At 42.5% G+C, this 21,245-nt stretch overlaps 3 protein-coding genes and 1 long non-coding RNA gene across 8 annotated transcripts in view; 1 reads left to right on the top strand and 3 right to left on the bottom strand.

Moving 5' to 3' along the window:
- Positions 1 to 3,190: 3,190 nt before the first annotated feature.
- tex55 (testis expressed 55) lies at positions 3,191 to 5,239 on the bottom strand. The gene is made up of 5 exons (XM_042091548.1): positions 5,104 to 5,239; positions 4,796 to 4,885; positions 3,783 to 3,944; positions 3,505 to 3,567; positions 3,191 to 3,271 (listed from the first exon to the last, which is right to left on the bottom strand). The coding sequence occupies exons 3-5, from the start codon at positions 3,933 to 3,935 to the stop codon at positions 3,206 to 3,208; spliced, it is 282 nt and encodes a 93-aa protein (XP_041947482.1). The 5' UTR covers positions 3,936 to 3,944; positions 4,796 to 4,885; positions 5,104 to 5,239; the 3' UTR covers positions 3,191 to 3,205.
- A 1,084-nt stretch (positions 5,240 to 6,323) lies between these two features.
- On the bottom strand, positions 6,324 to 7,355 carry LOC121708720. The gene is made up of 3 exons (XR_006031746.1): positions 7,245 to 7,355; positions 6,867 to 7,015; positions 6,324 to 6,742 (listed from the first exon to the last, which is right to left on the bottom strand). It is a non-coding gene; the product is annotated as an uncharacterized LOC121708720 (long non-coding RNA).
- A 97-nt stretch (positions 7,356 to 7,452) lies between these two features.
- Positions 7,453 to 16,952, bottom strand: LOC121708693 (cell wall protein RBR3-like). 5 transcript variants are annotated; one of them, XM_042091515.1, is made up of 9 exons: positions 14,830 to 16,952; positions 14,585 to 14,651; positions 12,412 to 12,636; positions 12,156 to 12,299; positions 9,308 to 9,532; positions 9,051 to 9,194; positions 8,194 to 8,259; positions 7,988 to 8,069; positions 7,453 to 7,938 (listed from the first exon to the last, which is right to left on the bottom strand). In XM_042091515.1, the coding sequence occupies exons 2-9, from the start codon at positions 14,627 to 14,629 to the stop codon at positions 7,874 to 7,876; spliced, it is 996 nt and encodes a 331-aa protein (XP_041947449.1). In that variant the 5' UTR covers positions 14,630 to 14,651; positions 14,830 to 16,952; the 3' UTR covers positions 7,453 to 7,873. The 5 variants fall into 5 exon arrangements, with proteins under 5 accessions (XP_041947449.1, XP_041947450.1, XP_041947447.1 ...); XM_042091516.1 differs by lacking the exon at positions 12,156 to 12,299 and having other exon boundaries at positions 7,453 to 8,069; XM_042091513.1 differs by lacking the exon at positions 14,585 to 14,651 and having other exon boundaries at positions 7,453 to 8,069.
- A 25-nt stretch (positions 16,953 to 16,977) lies between these two features.
- Positions 16,978 to 21,245, top strand: part of zbtb20 (zinc finger and BTB domain containing 20) — a 64,040-nt gene continuing 59,772 nt past the window's right edge. Inside the window, exons 1-2 of the mRNA XM_042091504.1 lie at positions 16,978 to 17,068; positions 17,335 to 17,932. The gene's annotated coding sequence lies outside the window, so the exon portion shown is untranslated. The remainder of the gene's footprint in view (positions 17,069 to 17,334; positions 17,933 to 21,245) is intronic.

Here is a 21,245-nt window from a genome sequence, read left to right as displayed (position 1 = left end):
AGAATCAGAGAGATGCGTTGTGCTGTATGATTGATTGATTGATAGATAGATAGATAGATACTGTATTGATCCCCAAGGGTAAATTCAAGAAACCCTAGGCTGTAGTATGCTCTCTTACACAGTAAGCTATTTGTTTCTCTGTCTAACCGTCTACGATAAGCCACCCTCAGGACTGAGTCCAACTTCCAGAATGCCTCTCACCCCTACGGCACTGACTCCCAACTCCCAGAATGCCTCTCGCCCCTACAGCATTGACTCCAACTCCCAGAATGCCTCTCGCCCTTACAGCACTGACCCCAACTCCCAGAATGCCTCTCACCCCTACAGTACTGATGGGTCTATCCATTTGTATCGGAAATCCCCTGCCCGAGTTGGAAAGTGTAAATCTCACACTTTTGTAAATCTCACCCCCTTTTGGTCGGAATTCCGACTGTTCACCTCAGGGCTCCTGAGTGTGCACCGAGCTGAATGTGCGCGTTTAAAACAAAGATGGCTGCGCCCATAATTGCTGAAGTTGAGATGTATTTTCTTTGTATTTGTACTACGTTAGTCAAATTAATGTTGATTTTAAATGCTCTTACACACTCGATTACAATAGTGCTTTAATCCGGTCACCATTTAAATGCATTGCCCAGTCTTGCGTGCGTGCAATACAATGTAACGTTTTTTTTTTTCGAGCTGGTTTGCTAAAGAGGCTAATATAGCTAACAATAACAATAACAAGCCTACTACTGCTACTGGTAGCCGACTGCCCCTCATGGCTCAAGAAAAACGTGACAGCACTTGTTGAAATTAAAATTGCAAGTGTGATGAAGCTTGAATATGAATGCAAATCATCCCGTAGCTTGTTTAGATGAGCCATAAGCTTGCTCTCGTGTTCTAGGCAAGCGCCCAGCACTACCGAGGCAGCTGCTGCCCTGGTGGCGTCCATATTCTAGATAGATAGATAGATAGATACTTTATTGATCCCAAAAGGGGAAATTCAAGGTCTCAGTAGCATACAGACATCACACACAACATGCACTAACAGCAGAGTAATAAAAGTAATAAAAGTATATAATATAAACAAAGACAAACTGGAACGCTAAAGTGCTACAAGTCAGGTAATTACGTTACGTTCGCGCATACAACTCGAGCAGTCCGAGCCAAATGGATAGCGGCATGACTCCCAGAATGCCTCTCGCCCCTACAGCTGTCGTGATGGAGTTCTAGTGAGCCTCTGCTCAAGGCTACTGAATAATGCCCCTCCTCTCTGAGGGTTAATCAGGTCACACAGTCTGCTGCTGAGACTGGTTTGGATGCCTATCAGAGGAGATTGGTGAGTGAGAGAGTGAGTGCTGGGAGAGAGCTTTCATGTGTGGGTAAACTACAGAGAGGGCACCACCCTTCATGCAGTGTGGTAAAACCACCAGCAGAGGGCAGTGGTGAGGTAACTCAAGAACACTTCACTGCAAGGTAAACAGGGCTGAAGCTTGGCTGTCATTTAGGTTGAGTTTGGGGGGGGGGGAAACACAGAATGGATTACAAATGGAGTCTGGTGCCTGGACTTGGATCTGTGTATAGTAAGAGTGCTTACATGGGGGAACAGATCAAGGAAGAGAAACGTGCAGGGCAGGGTGAGTGCTGATGTTGTGAGTGTCCCTTTCTGCACAGCTGTGTGTTCTGTAGAGACTGGCTGGATCTGTCCAGTGGAGAGATATAGAGTGACCCTCCTGGGATTCTCAAATGGGCCCAAACTCCGTCTGTATGGTGCTGGAGGTGAGACTCTCTGTGCACAGCTTCATGCACAAATTCATGGGTATAATATGCTGCTAGTGGTTCTGAAACACTGAAGTATTACTGGACAGAACTCTAAAGTGAGGCATTATGTAATTGTCTAATTAATTTAGCCAATTTGCACACATTTGCAGGCTTAAGGGCAGTTTGATACACTAGTAAAGTCAGCACATTCTAAGGTCAGTCTGTGTTGCTTCCCATGCTAACCCCCACCCCCCCACCAACTGTATGTTGTACACACTGAAAGGCAATAACACATAACTCAATGACAGCCTTAAACTATAGGATAGCTGTTCCCGTTCTAACACACACACACACACACACACACACACACACACACACAACTAAACACTAAACAACTGTGTGGGTCTATGGATGTTTTGTGTGTTGAATAAGTGATTCAGGGTGGTTTGGCGTTTGGGCACTGAGATGGTTTCACGTGTAGAGACAGAATAGGAATGTGTCCGAGCTGGAGGTGCCGTTTTATCCTCCCTGATAAGAAGCCTGATTGGAGGGCCGGGGTTGGGGAGGAGGGCCCTCGCAGGGACGGAAAAATCTCGGGCTTCTCACAAACAGTGCTACGGTCTGCAGGGTCCAGAAGACTGACACTCTTGCCAACGTCTCATTATCAGACAACTGAAAGCTTATTCTTTGATCTTATTTTGTCACTGCTTCAGTTGCGCCTATGTCAGGCAGTACTTCTAGTATTTCACATGTACAGCTGTGTACAAAGTTATATTTGGTTTATAAACTTTTCTTTTGGCTGGCCTGGAATTATAATCTACATGATTTGATTTATAGTCTTCACATATTAAATTTATGGATACATATTCTGTGTCCTTACCTCATTGATAAAACTGGACAAACGTCTCATTAAGCAGATTTTACAGACATGTGTATTTGAGTTTTATTTGTTATCATTAAAGTTGTATTTTAATTCTCAGCAGCTACATGGTATTGCTGAGGAGAGTCATACGTGTTTGGAGCAAAACAAAGATGATTATTCTTAACTAGAAAGCCATAACAATTAAAACAGAACAGTCATTGTAACCTTTTAAATGTGTTTATCAAGTTCTAACTGTTGTCACTTATCTATAAGTGGCTACTGTTTGTGTTAATAAATCTGTTTAATAAATAATAAAGAACTCTAAGAACTCTACGTATATTAGCAATGTCCATTTGTATACTGTACTTCTACTCCCCCCCCCCCCCCCCCCCCCACACACACACACCCCTCTCTCTCTCTCTTTCAATGGCCCTTTCGTTATATTAGGTCTAGATATGTCTGTGTCATTACAAGTGTGATATTATAATATTAATAGACAACACACTAAAGCAACACTAAAGGAGATTTGCTCTCAGGGTCCCCCTACAGTTGAGAAGTGCAAAAATAAATGGGGGGGGGGGGGCTTAATGTTTTCAATTATTTTCATTTTTCAAAACCACCTTTTCCTTCCGATTCCGCCTCCTCACGATCCTTGATCTTCCTTTGCACCTATAAAACAGAGTTCAGAGTTCGAGCTCTCAGCCTATCTGTCTATCACTCTGTCAGTCAAACAGGCTGACACATCATTGAGTAACCATGAGCATCTGAGGCATCTAGAGCATTTACCTTCACTCATCAGACAGACAGACAAACAGACGGGCAGACAGACAGGCAGGCAGGCAGACAGACAGACAGTAGTGTGGAATCATGGGCTTCAGTGAGATGTTCTAAAGCATCAGTACCTGTTCCAGCATTGACTGCAGTGGATCTGTAGGTCGGTCAAACACCAGGTTCTCAGCTATCTCCTGTCACCATGGAGACACATCCCATCAAACATCAACCAGTTCGTTACTGATACATACCAGTATGTCTGTGTGTGTGTGTGTGTGTGTGTATGTCTGTGCATCTGTTTGTTTGTTTGTTTAGATAGATAGATAGATAGATAGATACTTTATTGATCCTCAAGGGGAAATTCAAGAAACCTTTAAAAAGATTTTTTTTTAAAGAAATTCAAGTTTACCTGAAATAGCTGCAATATGTTGTGCTTCTCCATGTATCTGACAGCCTTTTCATAGGGGTCTGTATAGGTGGCGTTCATGAGGACTGTTGGTGCATTATCAGCTTTGCCTATAGCGTCTGGCTCGGTGATGAGAACCTTCTCAGCGTTAGACATGGCTAAGGGCTGACACACAATACCAATCACAAAATCTTAGAGCAATCTCAGTCTATGCATGTGAACTATTCCAGCAGGTACAAAGTGCTGAGACTATTCCTGTCGTCAGAACACAACACAATATTTTGGGAAGCAGAGAGAAGTGTGTTTTGTAAAACCTGCCTTCTCGTACAAAGTATCAAAACTGCTGGTTTTTGAGTGTCAAAAGGGCAGTTTTTCAGTAATTCTTTGCAGTTCACATACAGGAATGCTGTATTTTGAACAAGACATTATACTGCATTGTACTGCATTGTAATTTAGAAAAACTATTTTTATTTTGTCCAATACCTGCAGTTATTTTTTTGTAAAGGTAGGCCCACATTTTGGTTTTGGGTTGCACTCTGTACAACAAAAATGTGCTATATTAAAAAAAAGAGTGACTTGACTTGACTACATTTAGTTCAGTTACAATGAGTTATTAAAACTGTGTTGCAAAAAAAGAAAGAAAATTATTTTTGCCTGAATTCTAGCCAGGCTGACTGATTTAGTCAGTAAATAGGGCTATGGCAACCCAATCACAACCATATAGCCTAGCTACCATAGACTGTATAAACATGAGTGATGGCCCATTAGGCCTAACCATGCACATGTATAGGCCCATTTATATAAGTAATTCCTCCAGAATAACAATAATTTTCAGCAAAATCTAAACAACCAAATAGGCCCGCCAACTTAAAAATAACTACAAAATGATATTGACTGCTTCAGGCTAACGTTATTGTTTTAGACCAAATCAGTCTACCGCTGTTTTAGTGAACAGGCCAAAAGGGACAGAAATAGAGAAAGGGTTGAATCTGTCAAGTTACGTAGCGTAGGCTTACTATTAAATAGTCGCCTCTTCCAAATCTTCAGTAAGGAATCCGTCCGTCTGATTGGAGTCTCCGCACCAATCCGAGTTTTATTTAGATCAGCTGGCCAGAGAGCGAGAGGAAAACAAATGATCGTTACCATGGTCACCACTTCTCGCATATCACCGACTTCCGTGCTATTCATGGAGAACAGACGGGCTAAGTTACAGTAGCCTATTGGAATTTACAAATAACCCATACAATACTGATGGCTCAAGATAGACACGAATTGTTGTGAACAGTTGTAAGAGAGAGGGTTGAAGCAAAGATTATTTAATTACCTTGGATCTCTGGTTGAAGCGGAGGGGTTAATGGTTAATAATCAAGGATCTTCAACCAAAGATTCTAGAGCGGAGCTCTGTTCTAGAATCTTTGGTTGTAACCATAGGAACATTGTAGTCCTTCTCGAAAACGCAGTGTTTATCAAAGCGTAGCGCTCTAGAATCTTATGGACACCGCACAATTAGTTAAAGGAGAATAGAGTCCCGAAGTGTGACGTAGCGTTTCCATGACGGTAGAATCACTGGATCTAAACAAACTTTCGAAGTGGCATAAATAGCATTGGATGTAGACATGTGGCATCATTTCTAGCTAATAAAAATAAATATATCCATTTAAACGTGTTTTACCTGCTAGGCAGCAGCTTACCCACATAACACAGATTCCATGGCAGGTGTAATAGAAAGAAAGAAAATTCCAGTGGATATTTTACGTCTTCTCATAGACTGGCGGTTGTTAAGAGCGACGTTTTTTGCCAAAAAAATAAAGGCAAAACACGTCCGTGAATTTAAGGATTTTAACCGCATGCTGTGAAGTTACATGCAGGTCTCTTTTACGGAGGAAACCCATGCTAACATACAGTACAACTCTGTAGTCACGAATTTGATCGTGTTGGTATGAATATATGTTGTAGTATGTGATTCCTACAGTGTAAAAAATATTCTAACGTCTTAGAAATATTATTATTACTTAAAAGTATTGAAATAGATTAAGAAAGCCACCGCTATGGCGATTTCAATGGTTAGATTGATTTGTTTAGATCCAGTGAAATTGCTGCCTTGGCAACGCTACGTCATGGCTTCGGGACTCTATTCCGGTGTGATATTGACCTAAAGTGTGTTGAAGCATGATACCGAGTGTGAACGTATGTCTCATAGCCCATCTCGGCTTGTCCCCTGCACTCCGAAATCTGGCGCTAGTTAGCCGATGCTACCAACAGGGGTTTCCTTGAGTGGGTGCTTCAAGGAGAGAAACTGGGATGAGGGGAAAGACAAGTTCTGCCAAGCTGTGTGGTTACAGCAATAAGAAAATACCCCTCTACCAGTGGAGTATACCATGGATTCCAGGAGGCAGAAGACGCTTCCAGGATCATCTAGTTACCAATTACTAAAAATTGTTACTTTGTTGATATTATTTGTATTGCAATGTGAAAGGGTAATACAAATATTGTTCATACTCATTTGAAATAACAACAATATAAAATCAACACATTTTGTTTGTTTTCATTCCAAACTACAATATTTATTTATAGACAAACAACAAAGACGTAGACCACACATAGAACATGAAATAAACACAAAAGGAAAAACAAACTATGTACATTATAAATAAAAAATACAAAGAAAACTGTACTCTAAAAGAACAAAAGAAATGTCACTACAAGTCAGAGTTGCTTGAACCGTGACAGTCTTTGGGCCACCAACTCAGACAGGTCTGGCCTCGGCACTGGTGCTATGTTTTGCAGCAACCTTCTTGGGCGAGGAGGAGGACGGGGCCAAGGTTCCAGGCTTTTCTCCTCCCTCAACTTCAAGACGTCCTCCATCAGGTCTTTTCGAAAGTCCTGAGAGGTGGGCTCATACACTGGCTTAGCCACCCACTGCTGTGTCGTCTTTGTGTACATGTACTTGTACTGCGGTTTTCCTATCCCACAGACAAAAGTAAAAATAAGTTGTTGATTATGTAGGCTACTATAACTATGTTTAGCTATATGTGCCATGGTAAAATAAGTCCGAAATCAAGTTAGTTATTCTACTATTTACTGTACCCTCAAGCGTTGTTTTTTGTTCCCTTCCAATATTGATATTGTGATCTATGATGGCCAACTCTGCGCGGGCTCTCATCGAGTCGTATATAAAGAGAAGTCGCTTTGGTGCGTACCTCAGGTGCGTACGTTATGAAAGACTTCAAGAGATCCTGCAAAATATGTCCAATTGAAAATATATCAATCAATATCACTCATGTAAAGTGATAATAGCTGGTGTTGAAAAGTTTAGATGTATCAGGAATGCTGACAGTCTTATGCTGTCTGAGGTTACAAATAACAACAGTGTGACTAGATAATAAACAGCAGTTCGCTTCCTCTTTTTAATAACAAAGATAATGCAATTCTAAGAAACTCATTTCAAAGACTGTGAAGGCATACCAGTGTGCTTGAACAGAGCCATCTGTCTCAGGTCACGCAGGAGGGTTTTTTCCTCAACCAACTCTGTGAGAGCACGGAAAGCTGGGGAGTCATGTTCCAGCCATGTTGTAGCCTTTTGGAAAAACAAACATGTCTGTGATTTTGAAAAAAAAAAGGAATTGTGTATATTTGAAAGTCAACTAAAATCTGATGAATAACAATGCTTGCCAGGGCTATCACACCACGCATCACCACACATTTCCAGTTTTTGCCCTGAAGCAGAAAGTTGAGAAATCCTCTCCAGAATTTTTTTTGATGTCCCTTGTATGCATGATTTATCATAGGGATGAGGTATTTGGATTGAATGGCGTAAAACTGAGTCTTGCCTGGTAGCTGCAGGTTGATTAGTTCTGCCCATTCTTTAATGTCCGAGTAGGTGGCTCTGGTGAAAAATGTTGCAGCACATGTCAAGATGTTGTTGCGGCCCATATTCCTTTGGTCGGTGCATGATGCCCATTCCCCAGTATGTCCCTTCAAACACGTCCAGTGTATTCTGATCTGGCTGGCACGTGTGGCTACTCGTTTTTACTCAATGGCCACACCACACTGAGCGCATGTTCTAAAAAGCTCCATCAGCTTGGCCTCATCGACTAGCCACTTTCTTCCTGCCCATCCATCTGTGCTGCCAGAGCTGGAGACAGAGCCAGAGCTCGGGCTGGATGAGGTGGTGTCACTCAGGGGCACAAAACGGGTGTCTTTAGGGTCCAAATCCATTTCCCCAAAGCTAATGCTCATATCTCTCACAGATGTGTCTGAAGCTCCTGCAGCACCTTCCTCTACATCTTCCTGTTGATCAAAGGACAGATGAATAATGTCATTGTTGGAAAAGATTACACATTTACTTCTAAATGGAGCATCAGTGTAGCACATTATCACCAGAACCATATTTGAAATTAAAAATTCAACTCACTGCTTGTGTCACACCACTGGCTTCCCTCGAGGGACTCCACAATGAGGGGGGTGTTTCAGTCCTTTCCTTCAAATTTATAAAAAAAAAATGACACATAGCTACTTCAGTGGTGACCAAGGTGTTGCAGACATTACAGTGAGTAGCATTAGTAGTAGCACCCCCATACTATGCTCCTAAACATAGGCACATAAACACATAGGCACATAAACACATAGGCACATAAACACATGTGACACTTGCAACATAGGCACATAAACACATGTAAGACTTGCAACATAGGCACATAATCACATGTAAGACTTGCAACATAGGCACATAAACACATGGAAGACTTGCAACAGGGGGAGGGGGAGGGGGGGGGGGGGGGTGGAGGTGGCCCAGTACAGTCAATCAGCCATCCTTTCCTGCAGCCATGGTCAGCGCTGTTCCAGACCCGCTTGTCAGACTAGGAGTAAGAAGTGGCGAAGGCATGGAATGGGGAGTAGGGGGTGTATGTGTGTAAAGATGTGTGTGTGTGTGTGTGTGTGTGTGCAGGTGGGGTGAAGGCATGGGATGGGGAGCAGGGGGTGTATGTGTGTAAAGATGTGTGTGTGTGTGTGTGTGTGCAGGTGGGGTGAAGGCATGGGATGGGGAGTAGGGGGTGTATGTGTGTAAAGATGTGTGTGTGTGTGTGTGTGTGTGTGCAGGTGGGGTGGAGGGATACAAAGAGCGTCTCATTGCAGTTATCTTCTGGGGGAGTTGTTATTCCAGCAGAGGCCTTGGCCAAGGATAAGGGGAGCCAAAAAGTAGATACTATTCTAGACTATTCTATGGTCCATGTGAACTCCGGCTGACTGTCAACACAATACATGGCTTACCTGTGGGTATTGCCATGATGCGGGTCGTGGAGTGTATTGTCCAGATGATGATGGCCTAGTTCGTGTCCTTACTGAGGGCTGTTGTGTCACACCACTGGCTTCCCTCGAGGGACTCAACAATGATGAGGGTGTTTCAGTCCTTTCCTTCAAATTGATAAAAAAAATTACACATTGATACTTCAATGGTGACCAAGGTGTTACAAACATTACAGTGACATGTGAACATTGGCTGACTGTCAACACAATACGTGACTTACCTGTGGGTATTGCCATGATGCAGGTCGTGCAGTGTATTGTCCAGATGATGATGGCCTAGTTTGTGGCCTTACTGATGGCTGTTTGGGGCTTGAAATTGTAAAACTGAGGCCAGTGGACCAATCAGACCTCCTGTGTTGCAGTTGTTTATGGGTTTTTTTAGGCATGGACTGGGGGGCAGCAGCCATTTCAGAGGGATAAATTGCCGAGGCCTCAGAGGAACTGGCCTAAGAAAATACATACACACAAAATAAGTTTATTTATTCATTGGTTTATAAGACACTCAGATGCACACAGCAGCACATCTGTTTTGCAATCAATCCACAGTGGCCCCACTCTGTTCATTGACCTTCACTTGCTACTTTTAGGTACCTACCTACTCTAACTACCTGGAAAGTTCTAACACTTCAAACTGTGAGGAACGGATGCAAATCCAATTGTTTCTGTAAATCTGGGGTGAGCCGGTACATGCATGCGTGTGTGTGTGTGTGTATGTGTGTGTGTGTGTGTGTGTGTGTGAGTGTGTTTTAAGGACATATGATCTGGATGACCTGTCGAGGAATATCTGTGTGTGTGTGTGTATGTGTGTGTGTGTGTGTGTGTGTGTGTGACACACTCAGCTAAAAGGCTACAATAAGGAAGTTAAGGAATGTCACATTTAACATATAAGTGAAGTCTCATAATTATTATTATATATAATACATTATTAATATGCTACCACATGCAGAAAGAGAGGAGGGGGGGGGGGGGTAATTGGTTGAATGAATAATTTGATATTTTGAAAAGAAAACATACAGAAGTCTGCTTCTTCTACACACCCTTACAGTAATCAAGGATAAACAGAATAAATGAACCAATAGTATTTCTGTTTTGTGTGACTGGGGTAGCACTAAGCACTAAGCAGCTTAGATTTACACCATCAATACCGCCACAAAGATGGAAAAACAACTATGCATACAAAGCACCTACATCCAGAATCAACACATTTTACAATAGATTTACGTCAACTACAATCAACATCAAAAACACAAATATTGTGTGTGTGTGTGTGTGTGTTCTCCATATGAGTCTGGTGCCATCCCTCCTTCTTAAACATCAATGTCTCTCTCACACACACTTCTCCAGCAGGCAGGCTGCACCCCACGCGACTCGCCATGTCTAGCTGAATTGGCCTGAGTGTGAATGCAGCATTACTACTGATAACGACCAGACAGATAATATTAACGACCAGACTTACACTCAGGCTCTATTAGACATGCACACGCACACACACACACACACACACACACACACACACACACACACACACTCTCTCTCTCCCTCTCTCTCACAAACACACACACTCTCCCTCTCTCTGTCTCACACACACACTGCAGAAATTGTATTCACAAGAAAACGTCCACACACTTGCCGTTGTGAACATGTCTACACACACACACACACACACAAATGTGTGCGCACACTCACAGTCACACGTATGCATGCATGCACACACTTATTCACTCACACACAGGCATGTGTGCACGCGCGCGCGCGCACGCACACACACACACACACACACACACACACACACACACACACACACACACACACACACACACACCTACAGTGGCAGGAACAGGAACAATGAACTTCAATTTGCTTCATTTTATATACTTAAATGTGCTAATGAAGATAATCAAAAATGTTATAATTTGTTTTGATTACAGTATAATTAAAATTATATCATCATGTTTTTTTAGAGCGTGTGTACACAAATCATAATAAGCAATGAGAAATCATGGAACACACCCTGACATACTCAAAAGATGACCATGGCAACCTAGCCAAAGTTAGCAAACACACCCATGAGTAAAACCAACTGGCCCATACACACAACAAACAGAACGGGACAGACAGGACTGACGCCAAATACAAACACGCAAACTAGCGATATTAATATAACAAGTAATAACACTCATAAAATGCCCCACCTCCCCCCAGATACACACACATACACACAAGCATGCACACACACACACGCACATTGCAATTTTAGCCTTTGTGGCTTTCTCGTTCTAGGTTAACTTAGGACCCATCGCTTACTGGTCTAACAGTGAAATCTTCCATAAACTGTTGCTGCTAATTGAATTTACAGAAACACATAACCTGAACTTAGACAAAGCCATACCCGACAATAGTCATGGAAATGTAAAACGGATGTTATCCTGTTTTAAAACATGAAGGTCTCAAAGTTCTAAATTCGGTTATCAGAACTGATGCTTTACTATTTAATTTCTTTAAAAGACAATAAGGATTGTGTGTAATACATTACAAATTAATTAATTTGGCAAGAGGTCAACGACATGTGCGTGATGGCATTTTGCAAAGTGTGTGTGTGTGTGTGTGTGTGTGTGTAAGAGAGAGAGAGAGAGATACCAGTCAATCAGCCATCCTTTCCTGCAGCCATGGTCAGCGCTGTTCCAGACCCGCTTGTCAGACTGGGAGTAAGAAGCTGCGAAGGCATGGGATAGGGAGCAGGGGGTGTATGTGTGTAAAGATGTGTGTGTGTGTGTGTGTGTGTGTGCAGGTGGGGTGAAGGCATGGGATGGGGAGTAGGGGGTGTACGTGTGTAAAGATGTGTGTGTGTGTGTGTGTGTGTGTGTATGTATATGTGTAGAGTTCATAGTCTGTTTGCAGGTGGGGTGAAGGGATACAAAGAGCGTCTCATTGCAGTTATCTTCTGGGGGAGTTGTTATTCCAGCAGAGGCCTTGGCCAAGGATAAGGGGAGCCAAAAAGTAGATACTATTCTAGATTATTCTATGGTCCATGTGAACTCCGGCTGACTGTCAACACAATACATAGCTTACCTGTGGGTATTGCCATGATGCGGGTCGTGGAGTGTATTGTCCAGATGATGATGGCCTAGTTCGTGTCCTTACTGAGGGCTGTTGTGTCACACCACTGGCTTCCCTCGAGGGACTCAACAATGATGAGGGTGTTTCAGTACTTTCCTTCAAATTGATAAAAAAAATTACACATTGATACTTCAATGGTGACCAAGGTGTTACAAACATTTCAGTGAATGTGAACATTGGCTGACTGTCAACCCAATACGTGACTTACCTGTGGGTATTGCCATGATGCAGGTCGTGCAGTGTATTGTCCAGATGATGATGGCCTAGTTTGTGGCCTTACTGATGGCTGTTTGGGGCTTGAAATTGTAAAACTGAGGCCAGTGGACCAACCAGACCTCCTGTGTTGCAGTTGTTTATGGGTTTTTTTAGGCATGGACTGGGGGGCAGCAGCCATTTCAGAGGGATACATTGCTGGGTCCTCAGAGGCACTGGCCTAAGAAAATACATACACACAAAAGAAGTTTATTTATTCATTGGTTTATAGGACACTCAGATGCACACAACAGCACATCTGTTTTGCAATCAATCCAAAGTGGCCCCACTCTGTTATTTTTTAAATGTATTTGTCATGTCTTGATGTCACAGGCACGCTGGCGACTACGCCGCTCCATCCGGCCTCTTTTGTCTTTTTGTTATGTGTCTTGTTTGTGGAGCGCTTTGGGTTGCACTCTGTGCATGTTAAATGCGCTTTAAAAATAAAACTGACTTGACTTGACTTTGTGTAGGCTCTTGATCATTGTTATTTGTTCTGCTGGCCTTGTCACTGTTCAGTATTTGTGGACAGCATAGTGACTCAGTCCTTATCTGTGTAGATATATATTTTGTAGGTTATTTGTATCTCCTTCTGTTTCCTGTGTTACCTACAGTAGCCTACCTAGGGACTACGGATGAAAATGAGCTCTGGCATGTTTACATTTCATATTTTATACTGATGTTCATGAATGTGCACTGTGCTTAAATCTTATGACTGTGGGTACATGCATTACTAAAACATGTTATTGTTTCATGTCTTCGCATGTGTTGGAATTCAGTTTACCTCAACTATTTTCCAGCCCTATCGGTGTTTATATAATTTAGCCCATGTTGTTTGGCTGTATTGGCTTTGTAAGTTGCTTAGTTTCAAATGAATAACAGATTGAGCTTTCCTCACTTTGCTCTTCATGTAATTCAGGTCACTCAGTTCTGTAATTGGTTGTAGTTGCTCTCTGTGGGCTGCTGTTGCTGTGAGCAGTAGACATTGTGTTCTGGACCAGTGTCCTAAGTAATGAGACCTGCTGGGTTGGACCTAGTCCTTAGGAGACCAGCTGTCCCGGGCCCAGAGTTGCGCTGACTGACTGGGCCACACAGGATGACTTATTAATTGCGATATTGTAATGATATGGTAATGATAACATAGTAAGGCCGTGCTGTGATTATAATAACAAATAGCACAACTTAAATGTTCTAAATGAATGATTTGCAAACCCGGACAGCAAAAGAGTGTGAAATCGATGTTAATTGTTGGTCAGATATTGATCAGTTTCCGTCAGGCGCCCAAAATTCAACATCGATGGAATGAGTGGTGGTTGGTCTCTCAAAGTAGAGTGTCGAAAAGGTTCTATCTTGGAAGGGTTATCATGGTAAAGATGGGCTAAAAGACTGTAGACTGACGGAAATGTAGGCTACAAAACATCAAGTCATATTCATCATGCACAAGCCAACTAAGCTATATATACAACCTATACGATAGGCTACTGGAAGACATTAAAGATAATTAGTTAATGTAGCTATACTGTTCCAAAATGTAGGCTACCAGTAATGTAGGTAGGTAGTATTAACCTGACACGAAATTCATCTGGCGAGAGTCAGGTTAAGGTAGTATAGCCTACAGGAATAAAATATTTGCAGTATCAGCCCTGTTTATTTCGTGTTGTTTCAGTTATCCTACAGTGATTAATGTCTACGACCATCTAGGTAATTTAGTCAGTTTTATAGTTTAAATGTAGCCTATTGAATAATTTGAAATGATACTTTGAATTCAAGCAGAAACTCTTCTTTAATAATTGCTTGTATAGCCTACTTGAATACGGAGAGCATGTGCTCCATGGCTACCTCTGATCAGTCAGAGTGATGGCCAATGAGGCTTTGCCATAGCATTAAACGTCGAGACAAGTAGTTGGAGCTTGGTAAGACAAGCCCCTTGAGCCCCTGGTAAAACAAGCCCTGGTGTTTTACGGTTTGTTAAATGAAAAATCTAAATGTAGTTCACTGGTGTTATACGGATTAGGGATACATCTAAATATTTCAGGTAATCTTTTCTGCTGTTTCTGCAGACATATAGATGTACATGGGGGATTAGTATTATTCGATAATCAATGGAAGTGAGGGTAATGGTGACTAACCTGACTCCGCCAGATGGATGCTTCGCATTTGCTCTGCATGTCCATCTGGGAACTTTCCGTTGGAGAACTTTTGGGAAGGGGCGGAAATACTGGTTAGCTGATTGGATAAACCATCTGTCTATCACCACCTATGTTGGTTGTCGACGGGCCAAATCAACCAATTAGATGAACAAAGTGTTCTTCTAATGCCTTCGTTTAACATACAATTAAGTTAGGCAACGTAACATTAACATTTTTTAACTTACCATTTGTATGTGACATGAACCTAATCAACAACAATTCCCATCAAGTTTTCACGGTAGCTACACTTCTGAAAAAAGTATATTCCTCCATTATGAACTGGAATCGGCCGTGGAGGATGTCTGTGTCGTTCATTCCTCCCAGCTGCATGGCTGATTACTCATAGCTTCACAGCTTCCCCAGGAATACTTTCTAATTTGAATAAAACTTGCGCGATAGCTATGCTCATCTCATCTGTGGATGCCTTCATGTTGTTTGTTGCGTCACACCTAAACCCACCTCAAAACCAACGCTGATTGGCCGTTCATTTGGTGAACTGCTCTAAATTTTCTCTATCGGAAAGATGCCAGACTGATCTGCGAATGGAAACCTGAAGCTCACGAGATCAGGATGGTCTCACGAGGCTAAATGGTGACAGGTTTCAGCATAATAAAATGTATTTGCTATCATAGTATAAATATCAGCCCAATGTTATCCCTACCCATAGCCAGCTGCTTCTTGATAGCTGACTTACATATCTGCAAAGCTCTCTGTGATAGGCAGAATTGGCGTGAGTTTCTTATGTCCAGCATGAATAGGTCACACACAAATGGGCCAATAAGTTAGCCAAGTCTGGATTGAAAACATCTTTATATTTGCATACAGCCAGGCTCTACAGACAAGTGTGCAAAAGATGTGTAAAAGTTGCTGTGCAATCGTTTGTCATGACTTTCCTCCATGCAAAAGCCTTGTTTTCATACCTTCAGTATGAATAGCTCACACACAGTTTTATGAACGAACACACATTTGTTCATACTGGACATGCATGTAATGGTGCAGTGCCAGCTGTACAGCTAAACTTTCTGATTGCCAACCCCAGTGACCTCTGTGAAGCCAGTTAGGACTACAGCCTCGTTTATACGAACAACCATTTGATATGGCCTATAAAATGTTCATGTTTAATATACAAAGCAGCTTAAAACTCTACTGACCCAGTTTAGACATTTTGCAGAGCACCGTCTGTCTGCATGTGGGTCATTTGAGTTGAACAAAGTAAACTTTTTGTGCAGCTAGACATGCAAACCTTTAGTGTTTATTTCACAAAAATGCCAAACATACTTTAAGTTAGGCACTGAATGTGGATTTTTGTCGTTCTGAATACTTCTATAAGGTCGAATTAGGTCATATTTTCGTATGTAGGCCAAAAACATGACGAAGAGTGTCCTGGGCTGAACCCGACGACCGGAAATAACTTGTCGATTTTTTTTTCATCCAATAGGGGGCTCTAGAAGTCCATCTGAGTTCTCCATTTCAACCCGGAAGCCTCCTTGCGTGTATGCTATATTTGTATATTTTTAAATTAATCATAAAAGAAACGATTGTACGGAGTATTTAGCATGGAATCTTACTTTACTTTTTAGTTTCATAAGAACTGCAGATTGAAACTCGGTCAATGCACGCCCGAAACACCGAATCAAACTCACTTTAGTCGAATCCCAAAATGGACCTTTCTGATATCGCGTTATTAAAATAAAATGGCTTCCCCCACCCTACCTAATTTGCAAGCATGTCGCTGGTCAGCTAGCATGTAGCAGAGGCCTTCACAACCAAAAAGAATAATGCATTTTTTAGTATTTTATAATTACAAATGTGTTTAATTAGGCTTACATTTATGTTGTCTTGAAATCAACGGGTTTGATAGTCGGAGCGATGTTTGTGGTCTAACGTTAATGTGCAATAGAGGTTCTGTCTTAAATATCCACGACGGGCATTTGGCAAATAATGGAGATTAAAGATGGATGCATGGAGGATGTCTGATTATTCTTCCCAGTTCCACCGTCTAGACGAACACACACGCACACACACCTGTCAATGTCTAGACACAAGAGGGCGGGGGTGGGGGGGCGTCGGCGCAAACGGGCAGGGGGTAGCTAGGGTCTCTCTCGCGACTGCAAGGCTTCACAGTCCGAACGTGCAAGCCGAGCGCCAATTGGCAAGCACGCGGTGTCCGTCTTTCCTGCTCTGATTGGATATCTCTCGTACCCCCCTCGCATCTCTTTTCAATTCCGAGGTCAACTCAGGACGTATGAGAAATAAATAAAGCGAAATATAAATGCGTAGACGAAGTGAGTGGGGGACTCACGAACAAGCCTGCTGCCTGTCGCGAAGAGACTTGTTTGGGTCAATCGCCGTCCAACCAAAAATCTGAGAGAATTGATAGACGTTGATTCCAACCAATGAGAAGTGACAGCGAGTGACAGATATGTTGGTGCCTCCCTTTTACTTAATACAGAATGCAAGCACTGAGTACAGGTTTACATCTGTACTGGTTTAGTGAAAGATTTAGGCTGCAAGACAATACACTTACATGTCTCCATAGCGAAATTGTATGTTGATTTTAAAAAAGTAAAACTTAAAAAACATGTTCGGGTGTCAGCGGGTGGCTTCAACCCTATTTCTTCTCACCTTTATACACTTCCTGGTTGCAGAGGGCGATTGCATGCTAAAAGCTAACTATGTTTGATTGACAGATCACCCAGTCCAGTTTGCGCTCCCACGACACAACTCTGCGAAGCCCAGACGACACAAAAGGCGTGTCTGAAAAAACATCTGGACCAATAGTGGAAAAAAGAAGGCGGAGTCGGCTGATTCGCCGAAAAGGGGGAGAGATCGCACGGCAGAGAGGTCTTTTCGGGTTTTGGGTTGGGAAAGTTAGGATGCACCACACGCCTATTTGATTGAAACACAGAGCGAAGGCAAAGATGGGTTTACTGTGAACAAACAGAAGGAATTGGGGGTTCGGAGAGGACATTATTTGTGCTGTTGACAAAATTAAAAATAAAGACAAGGAACAAGGAACTGCGAAGAAAATAAATTAGGCCACAAATTAAGCTAGTCCTTGTCTTTTTGTTTTTTTGTTTTTTTTATTTTTTTGGAACGCAACCCGAAGACAGAGGAGAAACTACCAACTAGCCTACAGCCTCCAGTCCCCAGGAGAGAGAAAGAAAGACAGTATAGGCTACTGGCTACAGACACTGAAAAGAAAGGACCCTTACATCGCCGTGGCCCGCAAGATAGACAGCAAGAGGCGACAAAGGGGAAAGGAATCCCCCAACTCCGAACAAGCAGGTAGGACGACAGATTGCCTCCAAAATATTTCACTAGCCAGCCCCAGTGGATGTTCACCCAAGCGGCATGGGCTCTGCTTCTGCCCCGTACCTGCCACCAACCTCGGTTTAATGTCTTATGTCTTTCTTGGCACTACCTCCGGCTCTACTGGACAATTCCACGTTTGTTGCTGGGTCGAAATAACCCACGTTTGCGAAACTTTGCGTAAAACACGACATACAAGCGACATTTTACAGACGCACATGGTCAGCTATCGCTCCCAGACTTTATATTTTTATCCGATAATATAATATTGTCGTCTCCTCCCATTTGCATTTCCAGCGAAAGATTTCGTGAATTTAAAAGCGTTAAACTTTATTTTGAAGGTTGGTTCTTGTGAATTTAGAAAGAGTCCATTAGCGTGTAGGCTACTGTAATCGTAGGCTATATTTGGTTATTAGAAAATAATGGACGAGGAAGGAGGACATGGAGATTCATTTCGGAGAGAGGGCTAGCCTGTTTCGGCAGTGACGGGTCGGGTCGGCCGTTTTGAGGCGAGAGAAGACCTGAGGTGACATTCGGAGGGAGGGGAGAGGGAGGGAGAGGCAGAGCGAGCAATGCACGCGCTATGCTATGTCTTAGTCCGGTTACTAGAAGATCGCAATTTCAATATAATGGAATTGCGTAATTTTTGTGAATGAAGACTAGCTTATGATATTGGGTGACGGCGTGTAGCCAGTCTCTGTTTTTTTGTTGTTGTTTTTTGTGCGGAGCCGTTCGGCTTTGATGGTCCTCAGCGTGCACAGACAGCCAACTGCCAAACACAATGTCCCCTCAATATTTAATATCTGCCACAATAACGACCACACGTAGCAGACCTAGCCCTGACCAAAAAAACCAATCAGGCCTGTTGGAATTATATCTTGACTCCTTATCTCTCAGTTGTGTGTGCTTGCGCCGAACCAGCTACTTTTGGCTGTTAGGTTGCCACATGGATTTTCACAGATAGTTTGGTTGTTATACCAAACTGAGACATAATTTTCCTGGGCCTGATAACTGTTCATGTATAGGCCTACCTATTACCTTATGGCCTATTAGTTGCATAGAGTGCTATTGTGTTCACTGGAATAGCCCATAGGCCTAGACTCGGGAAGTATTTTCTTATCTCAATATTTAGAATAGAATATTTCAAACAACCTAATGACAAAGGAGGCTACGTATTTGTTTTCACATTATAACCCATATTTTTTTCTTTCTAAAAAGCTTTAACATGGAATTTCTGTCAGCCGAAGTGAACGTTCTTGGCTGTCTTTTGATTGTAATTTATTCGGATGGCCTATCACACTAAACATTTCCTGTGCAGCCCACATAGATCCATCAGCTTAGCCTATTTCAAGTTCTGAAACACATGCAAACTAACTAAGAGTGTGGCCTTTTCCCGAAAGACGACCATTACCAGGATACTCAGTTAACATTTTTGCTTTATTGTCTTGTGCCTGGTCATTTTATTTGGGATGAATAGCGAGCAGGCTAATCAGGTTTAAGGACATGCTTGAGTCGATGCCAGTGCAGAGGCACCATGTAGACCCAGCGTGGCCTACTGCTTGGGCATGTTGCTCTCTCTGGACACTGCGAGCTGAGGGGTCAGGTATGGAAGAGACTCGGTGCCCTGATTCCACCATGCCTCTGAGCTCTCGCGGTGTCCTATAGTTTAGCTGATTCGGTTTGAATCAGAGGACGAGTCGCTCATTATCAGAGCCCATCCATCGGTATTAGACGGTGCACGTGGCTCAAAATCTTGGACAAGGAATATGATCGGGTCGCGAGGCCACACTTCGCACACCCTGCGGGCGCTCGCGAGTGGCGAGCATCAGGAGCAGATCCGTGCCAAAGCCTGCATTGGAGCGCGCTTGCTCGGATTACCGACCCGACAGAAACAAAAGTAGGTTATGACGATCGGGTCATTTATTATGGATTTCAAATTTGAGGAAGGCATGATGAAGTGGGCGAGAGGGAGACAGACCAAGAACGGCTCACAGAGCACACAAACTTTCTCCTTGGCTTCAATTGCCACCGAACTATCCAGGTATATCCTACCTGAGCCTTTGAAATAAATTAATAAACGCATAGAGTTGTTGAAGCAATGTCCTCTGGAATAGTGTGTCCCCTTTTCTCTGTCGCTCCCCGCCAGCTGTCACTACCTGACTGTTAACCAGGAATGCAGACTTCCTGTTAAACATCGAATCCACGAGTTTTTATTTATTTTTTATTTCATTTCGTTTCTATCCTCCACAGCAGTGTGATCTTACTCTGTCTTGCACGCTTTTATTCGTCGATTGTGGACAGGGCACGCTAGTGTACATTGAAAGGTGTAGCCTAGAACAGGCCTTATATATATATATAGTCAGTCAGCCCTGCCAATGAATGGTAGCTCACAATACAAATTCATCTTTTGACAATTTCTAACCGTTTATTGATAAGTTATTAATTTGTTGTGGACGATTACTAGCCTATGCCCCATTGCTCTCAAGTTGTTAAAGGGGTTGCACCTGGCTTCAAATTGTATTTTTTCTTACTGGGAACATTATGCCAACCTGCAACCCTAGATTTTCCACGGATAGTACGTTTAATGGTAAATTGTCATTACAAAACATCCCTCTGAAAAGTTTAAGAACCGTTCTGTGAAACAAGTCAGAGTCTGTCTGCACTCGTTGTTTTAGCCTAAGATGGGCTATTTATTGTGTTATACTGAACCTAAAGTTTTCGGGGAAATGGCTAAAAGAACAACTAGCCTAACATCTGCCTCTTATGAAATATAATTTTCAGCTAATGGACGTCGATACACGCACCTACAGAACAACCTGCAGCACTATGCTGTTTTGGACCCCTGCACCCTTCTCTGTACACACACAGAGACACAGAAATGCACACAATTAGGTTATATAATATATAAATCTCAGGACGTTTTATTCAGGAGACAGAGAGAATCTCCACGCTCCCTCCCGCTTTCTCCAGCTTTCTATTGAGCACTCAGTTTCTGAAAATCTCTCTCTCTCTCTCTCTCTCTTACACACACACACACACACTTCGCAAAATGCCATCACGCACATGTCGTTGACCTCTTGCCAAATTAATTAATTTGTAATGTATTACACGCAATCCTTATTGTCTTTTAAATAAATTAAATAGTAAAGCATCAGTTCTGACAACCGAATTTAGAACTTTGAGACCTAACATCCGTTTTACATTTCCATGACTATTGTCGGGTATGGTTTTGTCTAAGTTCAGTTTATGTGTTTCTGTAAATTCAATTAGCAGCAACAGTTTATGGAAG

This window comes from Alosa sapidissima, chromosome 5, assembly GCF_018492685.1.
Source record: "Alosa sapidissima isolate fAloSap1 chromosome 5, fAloSap1.pri, whole genome shotgun sequence".
Classification (NCBI taxonomy): Eukaryota; Metazoa; Chordata; class Actinopteri; order Clupeiformes; family Clupeidae; genus Alosa; species Alosa sapidissima.
Note: the sequence above shows the minus strand (reverse complement) of the source record. Positions and strands in the feature narration are given on the sequence as shown.